The following is a 21761-nucleotide window of genomic DNA, read 5'->3' on the forward strand; positions in this document are numbered from 1 at the left end:
CATACTGATCATCTCATTGTAGCCCACTGTGAGTATTTACAAGGCAGCAGTGGTGGCATGGAACTGCACCTGACCTAACTGCCTAAGCCAGTACCCCACTTCTCAGCTGTTTGCCAATATAGTTTCCAATCCAATAACTCTAAGGGGATATTCAATATCCTGGTTATTTTCCAGGATATTATTATAAATATTGAAATTGAAATTAAGATTCCTAAATTTAGCCACCTACCTAAGTGGCCTGGTACCTTTAAAAGTGCAAAATACCAACATCACTTCCTTTTCAAGGTAAACAGTCATTTACATTTCTCACTCTTAAAGAGTTCCCAAGCCTTTAATAATTCTCATTGCCCTTCCTAGATCCTCTTTTCAGTTCTGCAGTATTCTTTCAGAGATGGAACTATCAATCCTGTATGTTCTGGTCAAGATTAAGGTAAACTAGTAATTGCCTTGTAAAGTATCTGAATAGTTAGATTGTTCCCTCAGCAGAGTTGTGTGTACTTTGTCCCTTGGTGATGTGCTACTTGTGGAGTGGCTATAGTTGCTGGAGACAGTTATTTTGTGAGGGAGGTTGGCTCTTTTCCCCAATGGCAACCATCAGGAAGTGTGGGTAGCATTGGGAAATATTGACTGGTGAGGGACAAAGCTTAATCTTTCTTTCTATATCCTCCTCCTGGGACAGTCTCTGCTTCAGCCGCAGTAGATCTAAACGGGCGGAGAGCTGAGCAAATCAAGACCAGCCTGTCTGAAGTTTGCCCTTAAACCCAGTGTTTCATTTATGATAATTCTCTACCTCTCCTTCCAGGAATGTTTAATTTCTGTAGCAGCCTTTTTTGAGGGATCTTATCAGAGGCCTTTCAAAAGTTTAAATGAATGTCAAAGGCCTTTTAAAAATCTAAATGAACGTCAACCACTTTTCCTTTATCCACATTCAAACAATCTAAGACACCATTTTACTTTATAGAAGCTGTGCCAGTTATGTCGTAGCATATCTGTCTTCCAGATGTTTTTTTCATTCTACTTCTAATTACTATTTCAGCCAATTTATTAGGCACAGATGAAAAGCTTACTGGTCTGTAATTCCTTGGTTCACCCCCAGAGCATTTCTAAACATAGCTATATTTGCTACCCTCCTGTCCTCCAGTGGAATAGCTGTTTTTAATGAGAAACTGCATATTTTTTTTAGCAGCTCAGCTACTTCATACTTAAATTCCTTTGATTTTAGTATTCATTCATTCTTGGATGAATACCATATGGACCTGGTAACTCTGCTTTTTAAATTATCAGTTTGTTCCACCTCAGTTTCTGAATGGCACCTCTACTTCAATATCAGAAGAGAGCAGGTTTAGGATACACATCTCTTCTGAAGTGAAGACTGATACCAATCAGTCATTTATGCAGCAGACATTCAGTTTCTCCTGGGAGAGTATTTGCTCTCCCAAGGGAGACCATAAGTGTACAGATGTTCAGGCTTTTTTCCCAGAGTAAGAATGGCTGCTCCAGAAGTTAAATCACTCCCAGGAGAGTTTCTCCTGGGAGAGCAAATATCTGTACATACAGTTAGTCATTAACAAAGTTATCATCTTTAATTGCACCCTTTTACCCCTGGTGATCTGCAGACTTAGCAATTCATCCTCAAAGGGTTTTTTTTTTTCATTTGTGTATATGCCCTTTGCTTTTCAAAATCCTTTTTGTCCTCTTATTTATTATGTGCTTTAACTTCTTGATCTAGAAAGGAGTATTCCAGCTCTGCTAGCATTAGTAGTGTTGGAATAACATTGTAGCTATGATGGTCCAGGAAATATGAGAGGCAAGGATTGTTGAAGATGATAACTTTTATCTCAGCTAAGTTGTTGGTCCAATAAAAAGATATTACCCATAGCAACCCTTGCCTCTCTCATAAAGTATTAGTATTCCTATTCATTTGGAGGCTTGCATTTGTACAGATTCATTTGTGTGGTCCTCCTTATTTTTCATCATCTTAATATATCATGGAATCTCTTGTGGATAACACAACACTCACAAAAGCACTAGGATTTATTATGTAGATTTTAATCATAAGAAATATTTGTCCTGTGTTGTAAGTATCTATTGCAGAAATTTAAAACTAAATTCCAGTAAACACGTACGTGTATTGGCAGCCTCCTTCTAGCTTGTGTTAAAGAATCACAGCCTAATCAGTCAAACTGAAAGCAGCTCCTCATCTTTTCCAACAGCCTATGAAAGCAGCTTGCAAGTCAACAGATCTGGGATATTTCAAATAAAGGTGTGAAGTAAATTATAAATTTGAGGGACTCTCCAAGAAAACCCCCTCTTTTAAATTGAGTGCTATCCAGCGTCCCCTCTGCTCTTGCTTATGGTAGTATTGACTGGGAGATGAGCAGTTTTTCAGATAGGAAGTATCCATTTGATTTATATTTTTGTGTCCTAAGTAACAAACTACTAGGCACCCTGTACAAATCCTAAGTGCTGTTGTAATTTCATAAAATCTCTTCTAGAAGCAGACTACCACATTCACTGCCAGCTTCAGTTTCCAAATAGATTTTAAGGTGTAGTTTAACCTGCCTGGAACTCTCAGAAGTTGTGCATCTCCTGACCTAAGTCACCGAAACAGAGATGGAGAATGGCTACAACTGGTCCCTTTTTTCCTGTCTAGACAGCAGCTGTGGACCTCACCAGATTCCCAAATTGTTTACCTTCATTGCAATAATGGATACACCTCCTTCATAAGAGGGACAGATATTCATAAGCCTTGCAGCATATCTCCAAGGTAGACCAGATCAGTACCTCAAGCCAATCATTTCTATTCAGCTGGTAATTGAGCTCTTTTTCAGCATCCAGAACTTTGTTTGTTCATTTTATTATCAGTTTTTGTTTTGCTTTAATTCTAGTTCTGGCCAGGAATGATGGATGAGCTGTCAGAGCTGAGAGAGTTCTATGACCCAGACACAGTGGAGCTGATGAACTGGATTAAGTAAGAGGATTTTTTTTCTTTATTTAAGTTGAATGCTATTTATATTGACCTAATGTTCTTAGTTATAGTGCTTTCCTTTTCCATTTGTCACAGGCCAACTGTGAACTATAGTGACCTGTGGAGATAGTTAAGAAGGAATGGGCTGTGTAAGGATTAGTATATTCATGTCTGCAAACAACAGCTAGTTGTAAATGCCTTACCAGCCTGCTCTGCCCTGGTACAGCAGCAGGCCACTGTATTTCAACAAGAAGTCTAGAAACCAATAGACTCCATCAGTCCTCATGATTGGATAAGTACAGATAGGTCTCTCATCTGACATACTGGAAAATGCTTAAGTTTGGAGAAGGTGATGTTATCATGATAGATTGTATGGTAACTAGTAGGGCTGAGCAAAGCTTCGGTCGCTGATTGGATTTGGCAGAGATTCGGCCTGATTCAGTGGCCAAATCTCCGAATCTGAATCAAATCAGGAGACCCTTTAATCTTTCCAAATTGAATTGGAACCCTCCAAATCGATTCAGAAAGATTAGACAATTTAGACATAGACACCTTTAAATGTTTTTTCTACATATCTCAAAGTACCAGGCGGCTCGTGAACGCCGAGATGGTGGCATGGATGGAGCGTCCCACAGGAGCATGGGGGGTCCCCAGCGCACTAGGCAGCAGACCCAGAAGTGGACCAGAAGCACTTCTGAGTCTGCAGGGGGGCCCCCCTGCACCCCTGAGGCTCAGCAACTGGTTCCTCCTGGGTCTGGGGTGGCACTCGGGGTCCCTGCACGGCTGATCACCAAGCCGGGGGGGGGGGGGGGGGGGGGGGGGGGGGGGGATATGCGCTTGGCAGCAGACCCGGAAGTGGACCGGAAATTCTTCCAGTCCGCTTCTGGGTTCGGGGGGCCCCCCCATGCTCCTGTGGGACACCCACCATTGCAGTGTTCACTAGCTGCACCTGCTACCTCGAGGTATGGAGAAAAAACAGTTAAAGCTGTGTCTATGTCCAAATCGCTGATTCTCTGAATCAGCGTTGAATATTCGGATTCAGCCAAATCAGATCAGGACAGTGATCCAAATAAATCAAGTTGCTGTCCCTGATTTGGGCCAAATCTGAATCAAATACAGCCTGTTTCTCACACCCCTATTAACCAGCACCAAGCTCTTAGATACCTCTTTTCACAAGTGGGCCTCCAAGTACTTTGTGTTTCGTCTCCTTGTGACCTTTCATGGCATGTCTGGTCTACTTTTTATCCTGAAAATATTTTTACCTAGTATTAGGGCATGGACAAACAATCACTTGGAGCAGTTTCATAAGAGGTGAGGGAACTGCTGCTCAGCTACTTGAGCGTAGGCCTATAGAGATACAAGTGAGCTCAAGTGCCCCAACTTTAACCTTAGATGAAACAGGATCAAAATTAAAAAACTTTTCCTACATTTGTATTTCAGTAGGCCCCTTCTATTTTGAAACCACTCCAAGGGAACATTTGTCCATGTTCATAAACATATTGAGGGACACCTACACATAGAACTGGAAAATCCAGACTTCAAACAGCATGTGTGCACAAGCTTCTTGCCTTGATTTTAAAGTGACTCAAATAACATACTGAATTTGATATGGTGGCTGGCCATCTATATGGTGGCTTGCTGGTTTAGTAGAGGGTAGTTTTGGTGCACCCACTAAACTAAATTCTGTACTCAGAACTCAGAGTAGACCAAAGTAAACCTTTAGGGCACATCCTAATGAGTACGAACGTGCAGGGGTGTGCGTTTCCCACTGGACAAATAGCAGTGGCACATTTTTGCTGCTGATATTTGTCCCCAGGCACACCCATAAACATGGACTCAGGCACGTGGCAAAATGACCCGGGTGGGATAGGGGAGGCAGGGACCAGCACCTGTGCTGGCTCCAGCAGCCTTACCTGCAGGCCTCCCAGCATGGGCAACTGGTGCCTCCTGGCTCTGGGGGGCACCAGCAGCCAATCACCGACCAGAAGGGGGATGGGAGGAGGAGAGGGGCAAACCCCAGAATGGCCAGCAGCAAACCAGAAGTGCCGCTGGCAAAATCGGAAGCACACCAGTGAGAGAGGGCCAATTTCAGGGGGAACACGTGCCCCACCCCCCGTGCCCTCCCTACGTGTCGTTTATGCCTCCCAGGGCAGGAGCAGCACCGAGCTGGCTGCTCAGTCTGGCCAGTAGCCAGAGCATGGCTCTGGCCAGCCAGGCTCCCTTTCTGGCAGTGCAGTGGGATTAGTCCTACTGCAGTGGCAATGGGATCTCCCAGTGTCCAAAAAAAAAAAAAAAAAGCCAAACCATCATGCTGCAAATTAGCAGTGCAGTGAACAGGTGCATATGCATGGTGTATCTCTATAGGCCGAGGCTCAGCTTAGTTTGAGGTGAAGCAAGGTGAACATTTGAGCTCATTGTGATGCGCCTTTAGACTTTATCCCAACAGGTGCTTTCCTAAAGATGTGTAAACAAATGAGCCTATTCACGTTGAGCCTAGATTTGAAGTTTGTATTAGAGGCATATCAGCGAATCCTTCCTCCAAGACTGTCATTCCCCCAAAGCTCCTAGGACCTCTGTACAGGAGAAGTGGGTGTGTTTTTAGGGTATGAGTACCTTGGGACAGCTGATAGAGGACAGATTGTGCAAAAAGGTTAAGTAGGGTGTTTTCTGGAGGTTTGTGATAATAGAGGGATTGCGTTGCAACTAGAATCTTGTAAACTAAACTTGCAGGTTCAATTTGTAGCAAAGACAATATGTGAACAAAACCACTTTGAAGTGTTTACAGATCTCTCGTGTTTGTATTGTTTCTAGAAATGACTGCTCTCTGAATTCTGCATTATCCCATTGCTGTTTTATTTGAAAATAGTTCCATGTCCCTCAAAAAAAATATTTTGTAGTCAAAACTGAATCTTCTACATTTTAACTTTTAAATGTCTGGAGCATGTACTGTAATTCTTCCTTCATCATCTATTTTTCCCTCTGCTTTACTCTTGGGTTTAATATTTTATGTTTGAATAACTCAAATTGCCCTGATGAAACCAGTCATCCAGCAATTAAAAAAAACTCTCACCCTTAGCAATGTGCCTGAGCTCCATAATGCTCTATTTCCCTGCTCAGTAACCTAAAAGGAGCAATGTAATTATTCACAAGTAAAATATCTTACAAATCTTCAATGACATATCATGAAAGCGGGCCCATGTTGTTTCCATCATTTAGTATCTTTTAGCTATATCAACACCTTCTCATGACTGATGTTTACCAGCCAGTGCCATTTAGCACTGCTTGTTTATTAAGAGATGGTAAATGTTTGATAGTTCAGGTCCCTTGAGTACAATATACAGAGTTTTATATAGATTTATACATAAAATATTCATGTGGCTTTTGTCCCAGCCAGGAACTGGATATGACCAGATGCAATGGGAATAATTTTTCATGTGTTCCCAGGTGCTGAGAATGCTAAACTGCTGCTTGTCGTCTTTTCGTTTTAAATCATGACAGACGATTACAGAATACATTTTTTCTTTAGAATTTATAGTGCTTTGGAAAATTATTGTTCATGTAAAGAAAATTTAATTACTTGTGCATTAACTACAGTCAACAACAAATTTATAACATACACCTCAAGTTGGGACTGATTTTCTTTATTTAAATTTGGATGTGGAAGAAGAATATTATACTGTGCTAACACTTGGTAGTTCTCCTATAATTAATGGTTAGAGCTTGCATTATCAGGAATTAATTATATATTCATTAAAACTCAGTGTGCTGAGTTTCAGTTTGTCATATACAGTATTGAATTAGGATTATTTTGCAAACTTTCTGCATCAGAAAAGACATTGAATCTGTCTATATCCAAACACACTTTAAAAGATATGTCCAAGTATACAACTTAATGATAAGCCATTGTTTGTCCAATTTAGAGCATATAGAAATACATTTCCCAAAATATCCCCTTGCTAAAAATACTGTTGTGTTCTTAGCAGTATGTAGTGTTTTGTACCTTTTCAGTAGTGTTCTTGCAGCATTTTGGACCATTTTGCAGGATTATGAAGTGAAATCATTCTCTTTGATAACTTGTTTCCTTTTTTTCCTTGTTTTCTTATGTACTGTAGTTTTAAAAAAACAATTAAGACAGCCCTATCAATGTCCTAGGTATATTCTCAACTCTACAGTCCTAAATAGGAGGTGTACTAAATTCTTAACTTTGGTCTCTTTCCCTAAGAAAAAAGTTCATTTGTGGGATGAGGAAGGATATCGGTAGAGTGATCATATCAACAGAATGAGCTTCCCTAGTCTCTTTACCTTAAAGTTAACTAATGACAACCTTAAAGCTTCTGGCCATGTAGATAATTTCTGCATGACTATACATTGATATTTTCCCATACTACAATGTGCTTGCTTTCAGAACTTGAGAGCTCATACCAGAATTGGTAGATGTGCCCTAGTACATGTGCCAAGCTTTAGAAACAGCTATGTTCACTTTTGTCATTTTTTCCTTACACTCCCGGGGCCATACTTCAGGGTGTTGATTCTGATATGGCATGCCAACTCGGGCACCTGGGAAGCCCTTTCTGTAATTTCCCCTTTTTCTGAGGTTCATTAATTTGTCCTCCTCTGAATTCTTGAAACCCGAACTCTACTGAATGGGTAACCTGAGATTTGCCAGCTTTAACAACACTAAACTCCACAGTCTGCTGTCAGTTCTCCCAAGACTTTAATAGCAATAATCACACTATTTTCTAGTGTCACAAACTGTAATTGCAACATTTGCTATTTCAGTAGGACTTCTTTAAAACAAATGCATAAAATGTTTAGCAGCTTAACAAAAACAGAAAGAATTACTACCTCTTTTTAACCTGCACAGGGTAAGCCTAGCCATCTAATTCCTATAAAAAACCTTTGATTTTTAATGAGTTATTCTGTAGTATTTACATAATTCTATAAATTCTTAAGTACAGATAAAGCAAAGGTTCACACATTATATTATTGTGCTCAGTTTACCCATTAGTTCAACAGCAATTAACTTGTTGAAGCTTAGAGCTTCAAAACTAAATTAGATTATTTGTTCAAAATGCCATCAGGTCTGCTTGGAATGACATTTAAATTATATAATGTAAATCAGTTTGACCTGTAAGTCCTTGTCATTATTTAGTGACATTTCTTACAAAATAAATTGTTTGCAGGTTGGCCAACCTGGTATGGAGCTTGGCAGAAAGCTATAAAAACAAATTATCCTTTCATTTTATACATCATTTGTTCAGACATTTGTAAAAATTGCTTCATTTTGCTATAATAGAGAAGTGTCATTCAGTAGTTTGAAACACATTAGTTGCTTTAGATACAGACCACAGCTGCTATTTGCTGAATCAGGTGGAAGTATTAATGAGGGATGCATGTAACATGGCGAATCATGCTGCATGTGCAACATACAGGTTAAATGTGTCATGTCCTCTTCCAGTGACTATTGCAGATAATGAAGGTTTGCTCTATTAGCTAAAGGCCTTAGAAAAGAATGTGGGCGTTGCAGTGCTCAGTATGACAACACCCAGCTTTTAGGCTCCCACAGTACCCCTAATTGCAAGGGTCTACAGCCTACAGCCCATTAGCCAGATCCAGTTCACAGAGGGATTGGATCTGGCTGACAAAGGACCAATCCAGGTCATATTTTACTAAGAGCTCGCTGATTTCCCCAGCCATTTGATCCAGTAGAAGTTTTGCCAATGGCATGCCAATTGCCTCTGGTTGGTCCAGCCAGCTGCTTCTGTCCATGTGAAGGGCTGGTCTTCCTCCCGTTCAGAAAAAGCCAACATGCTGAGCTGCAAGCTGTCCGGGCTAGTAAATGGAGACACTGATGACCGAGGTGAGGCTTAGATCCTTCCTTTCACCTAAACATTTCTTTCATAACCAGCCTAGGGGTCACTTCTTTTAAAATATGGCCAAGGGAACATGGTTTTCCCCTTCTTACACTGTAGATAAAGCACTAATCCATGATAAGGAGGACCTGTCAAAAAAAAAATTCTGAATCCATTGGGCCAGAAAGAATGAGTAGGACACATAGCCTGGAGGGTAGGCATTTAGCTGGGATCAAGGTAACCAGGGGCTTGATTCCCAGATCTAGTTTTCTTCCCTCCTGAGTAATCATGCTCTCCACTAAGCTAGCAAGTCATGCTCACTCTCTTTCTCTGGGCAATATTTATTCCATGCTAAATGGAGTGGCTTCAACAGGGGGAGTGGAGATTGTGTGAATTCCCAGAGTAACATAGGGTCTAATGGTTAAAGCACTCTGGGGCACTGCTCCTTCTGAGAGCAGTTGTGGCTAGGTACAGACATTCAAAAAGCCTGAGGTGCAATCATTCCAATCCATGTGGGTTTCACTAAGCTGCACAGATTGTACCGAGAGCAAATGGAACTCACATTCGCCCTTTGGTGGAGGGAGGCAGGCAGGTGCATACACTGACTGAGGCCAGAAGGCAGGGAGGGGTGCTCCTGCAAGCCTCCCAGCATGCCAGAGCTTTCCGAGGGCAGCTGCGCACAGCCAAACAGCTGCACCATCCTTGATTGGGCTGCCAATCACAAGCCTCCACCTGCTGCCCTGCCATCTGTCAGGCAGGTATTAACTGCAGGCAGCCAGCAGAGGGAGGTGTGCTGGCCCCCCTGCTTCTGGTGGCATGGCAGTCCCTGGGCTTTGTCTGGAGTGGGGTTTTGCCCCAGGTAGGACAGAGGCAGAGGGGGAGCAGGGCTCCTGAGCTGCTGGACAGAGGTTGTGCCAGTGGCACACCACTTATTCCCAGCCCAGATTGGCAGGGCACAGAATGTCCCTCCCCTGTCCTGGTTCTATCCTCCAAGTCCTAGCTGTGTGCCCTGGAGTGGCTCCTTCCAACCCCCGCACTAGATCAGTGTGTGGAGGTGGGTGAGGGGCCCTGATCTGGGCATGGGCTGGCCGGAGGCAGCGCAGGGTTCCCATCTGGCCGGTGGGCTGACTCTACACCCCTCATCTGGCCTTCAACATCCAAAGAGTTAAAGTTGAGCACCACCAGGTCAAGGGATTAGGTAAGTGCAGCTCTGCTGAGTACTGACAAAACTGAGGCATCCCTGAAGCGTTCTCTAAGTAGAATGTTAGACTCCTAGAGATCTTTACCAGCAAAATTTTGAATACTTTTGGGAGTTCTGAGAATCAATTTTGGATTTTAACACCTAAACTACACTGACCCTAGGCCCCTTGGTGAATTCTAGCCCTTAGGCTTTTTAGCACAAGTGGTAAGTCCTGTGCGTGTTGCTGGTTCAGGGACGTCCTAGCTGACAACCAGCAAGGGGGTATAACATGTTAAATTCCAAGACTAATTCATTTTAATTTGATGAAACACTTTCTTCATGGCACTTGTGGCTTTGAATGTTTTAAGTGCAAATAAATTATTAAAAAGAGATTAAGTATTTTCAGAATTTTAAACGAGACTAGTTTTATAAACGACCAAAAAACTAGTTTTTCAGTGAAGTTGAACTGGCATATTAAAATATTATCTCTGGCCTCTTTGTATGAGATTAATATGGCAGCGCAAGAAGTTTTAGGAAAGGCTTGTGATTAATATTAATTCATTCCTAAGTATTATTTCCCGGAGGGCTGAAGCAAAATGTAATGCTTGTCTCTTAACATTTTCAAACCTTATCATGGAGCTCAGTTTAAAGAAAAGTGATAATTTACAGCCAAGGCTTCAGAGGGCAAATATTTAAACACTAGCAGGTGCATTTAGTGGCTTTTGAAGAAAACACATTTAGATATGAATGGCACAGTTTCTTGATTGTGGGCCCATGGGGTGCATTTCTCAGGTATTTATTCTACAAATCCCTTTCCCAATTCCATTTTTCTTTTTACTTGCCATAATTTATTCTTTCCAAAAAAACCTATCTTGGGCACCATGCCTACCAAACACTGGACAATAGCTGGGCAGCAGATATACTATATACACCATTTTTAGTACATTAAATTATTGTGGGGGTTTTGCTACCCCATCCCCCTTCTTATTATATCCTTAACCTGAATCTTGTCAGATAGTTATGCGGTAAAGTCCAGGGAAAGGTTTAGATACTGATTGTGGATGCTAGGCACTAGCACAACACAAATAATTTTTTAGAATCTTCTTAGTTGTAATTTTCATAACTGAAGCTATCTTTTTTTAAAATGCTCTCTCTTCCTAAGAGTAAAGTAGGTGGAAAAAGGTTTGCTTCACTTTTAGAACAAAAAATTATTCCAAATGAATATAGGGATAATGACAATTAAAAATAATTCTTATATTCAAATTGATCGCATCTGTCCAACACTGTATTGCTGGAAAATTAAACATCACAACATATTTTTTGAAAAGCTACTTTATCTCACACAGTAGCAGAAGCTTCCAAATATTCACAGGCTTTATAAACCAAGGCAGCATATTATAAATTGAAATAGACTTCACCCAAAAAGCTTAGCTCTGGGCACCTATCTGAGATATGCATGTTGTTTAGAATTTTTCAGCCCAATTTTTTCAGCAAGCCTCTTGAATTGTGTCTGGAATATTTGAGCCTGTCCATTTGGACCACAGAGAATGAACATACAGGCATGCCTTTTACTTCTATGACAAACTGTAATTTTTTAGGAAACACTATTTAAAGGATTCATTGGAAATATTTTTTACTTCGGGAAATATTAGATGTGCTAAAGTCAAACAGTCTGTTCCCTGAAATGAGAGGGAGGTGAAAAGCCTCCCTTCAATATATACTTTTTCCTGATTTGTAATTTTAACAACCCAACAAGCCATCATCAATCAGGATATCCTCAAAATTATGATAATTTTTTTAGGTCCAACACTCCTAAGACAGCAGCATTTGCTGGGAGCATGCAGCTATTAGCAGGAGTTAAATTGTGCACTGGAAGGATCTTAACTAATCATCCGCATTATGAGGACAAGAGTCTGCGAGAGAGAACAAAACAGGTAAGAACATTTCTGAGCTCCTCAACTAGATCTCATTCATAATTCAGCTGGTTTCATCCCACAGAAACGTGGACACTAATGGAATGTTGAAACTGAAATCACCATTCATTGCTCCTAGTTTCAATTATGAATCAAGGAATTGGTTTAGTGCATGAAGCTTTTAATGTCTTGGGCAGCTGCTAACTTGTGTCCAGGCTCTTGTATCTTTGTAGGTCATGTCTGCATAGCACAGGTTAGTGGTATATATCGATGTTAAGAACAAGCACGCCTAGGGATCTCTGCATGGTAATGCTTGGGCCACATAGCCATGCCTCAGAGCTTGAGAACAGAAAGAGCTGGTGGCCAAGGTAATTTTTAGGCACCTTTGTGCTTTCTTTATCATTTTGAGAACCTCTCAGGTTTGCAATTTACAGTAGGCCACCCAGGATATGCTATAGGCTATACCAGGATTGGACAAAATATGCCAAATCTGGCCTATCAAATGATTTTGTCCAGCCTGCAGTGGGTCCTGCTGGGCCATGTCATGTGCAGTTGTTCCTACCACCACCAGGTGCACAGCAGGGCTGGAGCCATGTAGCAGCCAACTCGCTTCCCAGTGGTGGTAGCTCTTTCCAGTTGCCACCACTGCCCAACTCAGCCCCGTTGTCTGGACACCCTAGCCCACCTACCCTGCAGCCACCACCAGTGCCAAGACCCACATAGGCAGGGTATGTGGCTGGGCAGATGAGATGTTGCCACAGGCAAGCAGGGAGCAGGCAAGCAGGACGGGTGGGCAGAACTAGGATCATGGGGCAGTGACAGTACGGGGCAGGGCTTAGGCTTAGGGCAGGGGCCCTGTGACGGGCATTGGTTCTGCAGGTAGGGGCAGGCAGGGAGTGAATTGCAGCTCTCCCCTGGTCCTTGGCCCCGTACTGTCACTGTCCCACAATCCTGGACCCAGCCCCACCTGCCCATTCCACTCCCGGACACAGCTCCCTGCCTGCAGCCCTGTCCTGTCCACCTAGCCACGTGACCTGCTGTGCAAATCCTAGCCGATCTCCATCGAGACCCTGGGATTGTGGGGCAATAAGAGTGTGGGGCCAGAGCCCAGGACAGAACCGCAATCTGCTCCCTACGTGCCCCTACCTGCAGAACTGGCACCCATTGCAGGGGCATGGAAGGAGTAGATTGTGCCCTTGCTGCAGGCCCTGGCTCTGCACTGTCACAGTCCCGCCTGCCCATCCCACCCCCTGCCCACCCTTGGCCCCATCCCAGCCACCCTGTCCAGCACAGAGCAGAACCACTTAGCAAGCTTAGGTGAGGTGTTGCAGGGGGGTGGGGTGCTGATCCAGATCATCACGGGGTAGGGGGTGCTGACCATTTCAAGGAGAAATGCAAAGTGCTGCACCTAGGGAGGAAAAATGTCCAGCACACCTACAGCCTAGGGAATGACCTGCTGGGTGGCACGGAGGTGGAAAGGGATCTTGGAGTCCTAGTGGACTCCAAGTTGAACATGAGCCGGCAGTGTGACGAAGCCATCAGAAAAGCCAATGGCACTTTATCGTGCATCAGCAGATGCATGACAAATAGGTCCAGGGAGGTGATACTTCCCCTCTATAGGGCGTTGGTCAGACCGCAGTTGGAGTACTGCGTGCAATTCTGGGCGCCACACTTCAAGAAGGATGCGGATAACCTGGAGAGGGTACAGCAAAGGGCAACTCATATGGTCAAGGGCCTGCAGACCAAGCCCTACGAGGAGAGACTGGAGAAACTGGACCTTTTCAGCCTCCGCAAGAGAAGGTTGAGAGGCGACCTTGTGGCTGCCTATAAGTTCATCACGGGGGCACAGAAGGGAATTGGTGAGGATTTATTCACCAAGGCGCCCCCAGGGGTTACAAGAAACAATGGCCACAAGCTAGCAGAGAGCAGATTTAGACTGGACATTAGGAAGAACTTCTTCACAGTTCGAGTGGCCAAGGTCTGGAACGGGCTCCCAAGGGAGGTGGTGCTCTCCCCTACCCTGGGGGTCTTCAAGAGGAGGTTAGACAAGTATCTAGCTGGGGTCATTTAGACCCAGCACTCTTTCCTGCTTATGCAGGGGGTCGGACTTGATGATCTATTGAGGTCCCTTCCGACCCTAACATCTATGAATCTATGACCCAGCCCGCAACAGCTCACCAGAACTCCCTAAGTGGCCCTCAAGCCCAAATAATTGCCCACCCATTGGCTATACTGTTCTTCCTTGGCATGCCTTCTAAGCAGCAGGGCTTATAACTGTGTCCTTAGAAAGACTATTTGAAATTCACTTCCCCAGGTGTCATTCCATGAGATCTCCTCCCAACTAGAACTGGAGTTCCTTTACACAGGTGGAAGTGAGGATCCCTCACCTATCCATTAGTGTAAACTACACTATCCATTTTCATGCATGGAAATCAATGCATGAGCTAAGAGACATCTCTCTCAAATGAGGGGATATGGATATTTTCAGTGGAGATAGTTTAAACTTGTTTCCTTGCCATGATTGCCACAAAACAGATCTGTTGACATTTAAGTGAATGCTCCAAAGTATGCTTGTTTCAGTGCTCCCAGCAAGGTGGCTTTTAGCTGAAGTAGGTCAGGAGTCTCCTTTGTGGAGAGTGAAGTTTTAGCTAAAATTTTATAAGTGTTCATACATAACTTAAAGTGCTAGACCAGTCTTAATCCATTTGAATAATATAGCAATGTTGCTTAACAGGGGAGAACATTTCCTGGCTCTTAAGGGTCAGCTGGGATAAGAGACTGATGATAAACTTCAATTCCTCCATTAATGTGTCATGTTGGGAAAACGCACTTCTGTAACTCTCCCTAGAGGACTAAATTTGATGAGAGATTCATGGATATTAACTCAGCAACAAAAGCAAACATTGACTTACTCTACTGCATGGTTTTCACAGAACCAGAGGATGAAATTCTGGTCCCACTGAAGTTAATGGTTATGCTGCCATTGACTTCATTAAGGTCAGAATTTCACTCAACTTCTCTATGACCTCTTGTTTCTCTTCCCACATTCTTGCTGAAGCTGCAAAACACATCAAGTAAGGCTGAGCTGCATAACACTATAAACATGCAAGAACCAACCTTTGAAAGCTCTTAAATCCATATTTCACTTTGTAACAGTTTGAAAGATTTACAGTAAGTAGGACATCCCTTGTTACTTTAAATACCCATAAACTCCCAAGGAGTTTTAACTCCCAATGAAGAAACTGGCCAGAAACTTCATGAAGTGCAGTGGAGACTTTGGGCCAGATGTAGAGGAGGTCTTGGATATCTCCAAGTTCAGTGCCATAAAGTCTGTCTTTTAGGTGCCTGGCCTTTGGAGTGGGAGTTAGAGCTCTAAGTTAGGTGCTTAGGCTTCTTACATGGTGGGACACAGGTGCCTTAGCTCAGTGATCAGAAAACCCACATGCTAAATAAGGAGTGGGTTCCAGGTCCTTCTTAGCTGAAGGGAATTCTAACCCACATCTCCGATCTCTTTCTATCTTGTGAATCAAGTTGAAAAAATAATTAGGACAAAAAGATCTACAGTATTAATTAACCCATTTTGCTCTTAAACCTTCGTTTGTGTTTCTGCAGGTTTATCAGATATATGCAAAGAGATCTCCAGAGGAAGTTTACAGAACACTGAGGTCTTTTGGCACAGATTATGCGATCTTGGAGGACAGCATATGTTACGAAAGACGGCACAGCAGAGGCTGTCGGTTACGTGACCTGCTTGATATAGCTAATGGTCATGTAAGTACTGTACAAGGCCTTAAAAAGAAATGTGGTGTTTAATTTCTGCTAGTAGGAAAGCATTTAACATAATAGTCTAAGGCAGCTTACTTCTTTTCCATGTTTGACACAAGAGTAAGGACAAAGGCCCAGAGACCTCTTGCAGTGAGGAATACAGCCTAGAGGAAACCTGGCTGCTTCAACCAGTAGTATGTAATGGGGGAGGAACTCATAACAGGATGGAAATAGTTACTCCTTGCTGCACCTCACACTAATACTACACATGCATAGCGTTTCCTGTGCATACTCATCCAGAGGCTGGGTGGGTGAATTTCTGTGCTTCAACTCCGATGGCAGATGAAGAGGTTTTGTTGCGTGTAAGTTACTTGGCTGTACCCAAGACCTGTGCCTTTCAGTGTAGAGCCCTAAAGATTACATACCACCACACAGCTCCTCTGCCAACACCACACAGCTCCTACACCATACATAAACCAGGTTTAGATTTTAGCTTGTCATCCATTGTGATGCTATTGTAATGTCTGACAGTTTAATTTGATTCTCTTCCTCCTGTTTGGTTCAGTCTTAAGTCTGACTCTCTGAGCATGGAGAGAGAGGGAGAGGGAATTTTGAAAACTTGAGTTATCACTTGTAACCATTTAATACTTGAGGGTGTTTCACAGATCTGTTCACTTTCCTTACAGATCATGGATGGCGTAGGAGACAATGAACCCGATTTGAAGCCTTCCGCATATCCTCGCTTTTGTGAGGAAATTAAAAAAAACTTACCTGCATACACCTTATACTTTACTCGAGTATTCCAGAACAAAACATTCCATGTTTACAAGCTCACTAAGCATAAATAGCGTGAATTCCCAACTGTGACTCAAGTTTAATATTTTAATACTCAGTCCACAAGGGGAAGTGTTGAAGACGTTTACAGAAGTGTTACATTTTTAAAGGCATTTTACATTGATTGTTCCTTGGTTAATTACTGTGATTCCTAGGTTAGTTTCAGACAGTTTAGTTTTGATAACATTCTTGACATTGCCAAAATTTTCATAGATTTTTACACTAATGCCAGCAGGGGACCACCATAATTGAGTCTGATCTCGACACATATAGGCCACAGAATTTTTCCAGAAGCTGAATTTTATGTTTAGCTCACTGAAAAATATAGACAGAACAGGTAGTTTGCCTCAGAACTGCAGAATGATCAAGCTGTATAATTCTGCTCAGGGGTTTGGATATTTTACTGTAAGCTGAACACAATAAAAATTCAGTGAAGGCCGGTGCCTCGCTGTCTCATTACTAAATATGCATTAGCCTCAGTTGTCCAAGCTGATACTTCAAGGTGGACCACTATTGCTTAAGCAGAGCCTCTCTTTTTGGTTCAGTGGTGCTCTGTATGGGGGTAAAGCTCCCAGCATGTGCATCTGATTGAAAATCAGAGCCTTTTGTAGTGAAAACACTGTGGAGAATAAAGTAGTTTTTATTGTTGTTTTAACACTTTACTTATACAGATGTGTGTTGCCTGTTTTTATGCTGTTTTAACTTTTGATGATGGGTCTTTGTGTATTTCTTGTGAGTCTCATGCTGGAGCATGTTGCTGTATGTGGCACGTTGGTAATCTCTTAATTTAAAATACTAAACACGAGTAAATGATAACAAAAAAAAATTCTCCGCTGGGATTCTCACAACACTATTTATTATCTGTACTCTGCACTAATGGGAGATTTTTCTCTAAGTGAATCTCCCCCAATAGCTGGTGCAGAATACTGAAGTTGAACACTGCCAATATGATATGGGGAGTGTTTTGCCTCGACAGTGACAGAAGTTTGTATGTGAATGTGCACATGCACCTGCATAAGCATGTCTCAGAGCCTTGCTTTTTAGTATTCAAGAGACACAAAACAGGTCTCTTTTCTTTAAAAAAAAAAAAAAAAGAAGAATTAAAAAGCATACAATCACTGTTTCCCTCCTCTTCACCCTCAGAATCTAGAGCTGATTTGGGGCTGACAATGAAGATGCAGCTTAACTTAAAAACCTTTGAAAACTTTGTGTTTTTGTTTTTAGCCTTTGTATTTCTCCCAGGCTAGAACTTTATGAATTCTATCAACTTTTTTAACTGTTGTATAGGAAACTTGTCACTTCTACAGTGTCTTGGTGCAGCTTATTGTTTTTATACTAAATGTAGAGACTAGGTCCGTGTGAAAACCTAACAACACTCGGCAGCCTTACCTAGGCACCTGCTAATGTTAGTAGTTCCTTATGAAAAGCAAAAGAGTGATAATCAAGTAAGTGCCTCCAGGCCAATGCTGAATTAACATTTGAACACCTATAGGAGTGTATGTGGCCTGCTCCGATAATTCATTTATGTTAATTACTGTTGCAATTAATTTCTAATGACAGGAAACTTAAAGTGGTACTCATAGCACACTCAACATTTAATTTAATCAAGATGTGTAATGAGATTAACTTTCACAACTGAGCTATGTTCCAATTCCAAATGATTTAAATGTTTTCCCTTTGCAGTTGTACTGAGGTAAATTACTGCAGGGGTAAAGATGGTCATATCACATGCTCAAACAATTTTATATTCAGTAAATACTCATTAAGCAGCATTCCACATCTTTCTGCACTTTCATGTGAACACAAAAGGAAAGTGTGCTTTAATCAAACTGTATTTAAATCAAACATTGACAGTAGCGAGGTTGTTAAACTGAACGACTGAAACTCCTGAATAATTTCTATCCTGTATTCCTTAATGAGGTTGGAGACCAGTGCAGTTTAACATAATACAATAATAAAACATTTTAATCAGTATTAAAACTTTAATTAAGCCCGTAATGATGCATGCCTGTTCCTGCTGACAGCATGGGTCAGTAAATTCCTCAATGAGTGCCTTGCAGTAATTGAAAACAAGCACATGTAAGGTACAGTGTGTCTAGATCCATGTTGTCTTATTTTAAAATGTAGTAGTATCTTTTTAAAGGTGCAGTATCTTTGCTGTAATTAAATTAAATATTACAACGTAAATCAGCTTTTTGATTCTAGGAGTCATGCTTGCAGACACAACACAATTAAGAATAGAAAATCTGGACTCTAGCCATTTATTTTTAAATAGATTGTATGTTTTCTATTTTTAATACAGACTCTTATTTAAAGTTGCCAAAAAAATCCAAGTCTCTTAAAGAATCAATGAAGTGCCAAAAGACACTTTTATAGTAGAGCCCAAAGTAACTTTGTTCTTTGGAAACTATCAGAAACATGGTTCTTGATATCCAGACCCTAGACCAAAAGGGAATTCAGTTTGTATAATACAGAATTTCCAAAGGCATAAGAAAGAAGACCTTTGAAACATGTTTAAATGTTTTTAGCTTCTGAAGTCACCAGTCATTTGAGCCTTTAAGGCTTAAATATGCTTTACGCCTAAATTTTCTGGCACCCGAAAGAATTAATGCATAGATGGAAAGGCATGTTACATGGCTCTGGCACTAATTAACCATATGGCTGTGCCAGCTCCTTAAAATAGTAAATAAGGAAAAGCCAAATATAACAGAAGCAAAACACTTACCAGCTGGAGAAGAAGGCAGTGTAGTGAACAGGGTTATACTCCAAGCAAGTCACCTTAGGGGAGCAGCTGCTTCTCTCTCCCAGATTTAAAGGGATGACTACCAAAGGAGAGTATGCTGGGAAAGAGTATGCCCAATTGGAGACTTCATTGGACTCAAGCAACCAGAAAGACACCCTACTAGCAAAGGTTGATAGTAGCAAAGGGCTAAATTCCCTGTCCTCTGGAGTTTTTATAGCCAAAGCCTGGTTTGCTTGTTTGGGGGAATTTTTTGGGTAGTTATGTTGTCTTTTTTGTTTCTTGCTGTGATAATGTTTGTGAATTAAGAATCTGAATTCCTTTTACAGACCTCGGCCTGTGCTTGGAGTGCAACTCACCCCACACCTTCACAGAGCTTAGTGGTTATTCTGGCACTTCTCTCTGGTTGTACTAAAATTGATCCACCTGTATAAATTATGGCAATTTTTGTTTGCTTAGGCATATCTATAAATGAGTAATTTGATGACTCATTGGATACATCACATAACATCCATAGACAGCTCCTGAACTGATAAAAATGATGCATTAGGGCCTAAAGTACAAGGATAGAGGACTTTAGATCAGAAACCCAGGATATATTTTTTAAGTGAGAAAAGCCTTTGGGATTCAAAAGTACATTTCCATTTCTGTTTTCAGTGTTTTGCTGGTGAGAGCTAATATACAATTGTTTTTATAAATATATTGTACTGGTATGTTATGACCATTGTATACTAAATAAAGCTGTGTTCTTTTAAATTCACAGCAGAGGACTGGTTTTTATTTTTATATAGGTAGTTAATAGCAGTAATTATGGAACCTGTCCCTCATTCAAGTCTCCTGTGTTCTCTAAAAGCCAGTTCTCTGTCAGAAGTTTCAAACTTAATATAAGCTTGTTATATGACATGTAGGGTTAATAATTTTTTTAATCATCTTTGTGGCTTGATGGCTTGCTCAAGTCACTTCGATTGAATTTCCAAGTTAATGGTTTAGTAGTCGTGAGTTTTGTCAAGGCATTTCTTGCAATTAGTTTTAGTGAGGTCAGCAGGCTGTCTTAGCAAGTTATACTGGTAGTGGTAAATAACATTTGCTTTGACCCACAAGGATCAACTACAGTACTGCTTTTTGGTTTTCTCAAGCTTTAGTCACTTTACATGATGGAAAGAAGCATGTATTCTTTGAGGGGGAGAAACTGGAGAGAATAACTGCATGTGGCAGATGCCTTATTTGAATTTAGAGCACCTAAAATAGGCTTGATTTTCAGAAATACAGAAATGGCATATACGGATATAGACACAAGTCTGCTACATTGCTGTCCAGGTCCCTGTTTCACTGGTGGCTAGAACAAGCTTTTATGCTTCAGGGGCTTTTTGCCACTGAATAGAATTGGGTGCAAACCATGGATTCAGGAAAGCTATGGATTTATCTACCAACATGTGATTTGTGTATCTAAACAAAATTATTTACTCAAGGATAACCTAAACTAAATTTATTATTCAAGGATAATGAACCCTTTTTCAGTACCTTCTATTAAACCGGATGCTCCTCTTTCTCATTCCTTAGCATCAACGGTAAGTAGCACAAACTACTCAGATGTAAGACCAAGCTGTCACCTGTGTTTCTAATCAACAGTTGCTCAATCTCCTCCTAATCTCTACACCTGCTCTCTGTTAAGAGGATAAATGACACCTGGAGCCAAATTTTCCCAGTGTTGCCTCACTCCTGAGCCCCTTGGCACTGCCCAGTATTACAAACTAATGGAAGTCAGCTTTTCAGTGCCTTGGCTACATGTTATACTTGGAATGTTATTTTAAAAGAAAAAACATGAAGATTAATGTAGCTGACAGGCAGGCAGATTAAATACTTATATCCACAAGATAATTTAAATTTTAGACCCATACAAATATTTTATAGGAAATAAAATGTTCTTACTACATGTTAAAGTCTGTAAAGAACTTGGAAGGAGATTAGTAAAAGTACCAGATTACCGAAAATCCAACTACCTAGGGACCTACTTGGTTTTTTTGTATTTAATTTTTTTTCTTCTTTTTTCCCCCAGGTTGCCAAGCTTTTTGTAGGCGAGCCAGCTGTCTCCGTTCTTGAGAGATGTCAGTGCCTCTCTTTGATAAGCATTTTTGTAAAGAAATAGAGAAATGTTTGTGTGCATCTGTGTGCAGGGGGAACAAGCTAAAAGACATGATTTCAAGGCTTCTACAGTAATTAGAACAGCAGCATACTAATTAAAGCAGATAAATGAAATGAAATGATTAGCAGTCCCTGGTAGGAGGAAAGGTGGATTTTTAATAGAGTAGAAACCTGCGAATGATCATTTATAGCTTATTACTGCAATTAAAAAGTATATTTTATGTTCAGATAGCATTCATTTCTGTTACAGAGGTTAGACAATCTGAGAAATGTATTATTCTATTCTGGGTACTCTGTAAACCCCAGATATGAACGTACTTGCACATGAGTAGCTCTGTGGAACCCACTTATTCAGTTACCTTAATTC

General features: G+C 41.3%; 1 protein-coding gene across 3 annotated transcripts in view; it reads left to right on the forward strand.

Moving 5' to 3' along the window:
• Nucleotides 1–20012, forward strand: part of DPY19L3 (dpy-19 like C-mannosyltransferase 3) — a 69869-nt gene extending 49857 nt beyond the window's left edge. For all 3 annotated transcript variants that reach the window (XM_019492936.2, XM_059713840.1, XM_006263264.4), the window contains exons 16-19: nt 2889–2971; nt 11802–11934; nt 15526–15684; nt 16365–20012. In XM_019492936.2, the coding sequence (XP_019348481.1) occupies nt 2889–2971; nt 11802–11934; nt 15526–15684; nt 16365–16526 (537 nt within the window). In that variant the 3' untranslated portion in view covers nt 16527–20012. The remainder of the gene's footprint in view (nt 1–2888; nt 2972–11801; nt 11935–15525; nt 15685–16364) is intronic.
• Nucleotides 20013–21761: the final 1749 nt, after the last annotated feature.

Source organism: Alligator mississippiensis, chromosome 10 (genome assembly GCF_030867095.1).
Source record: "Alligator mississippiensis isolate rAllMis1 chromosome 10, rAllMis1, whole genome shotgun sequence".
In the NCBI taxonomy this organism is placed as follows: domain Eukaryota; kingdom Metazoa; phylum Chordata; order Crocodylia; family Alligatoridae; genus Alligator; species Alligator mississippiensis.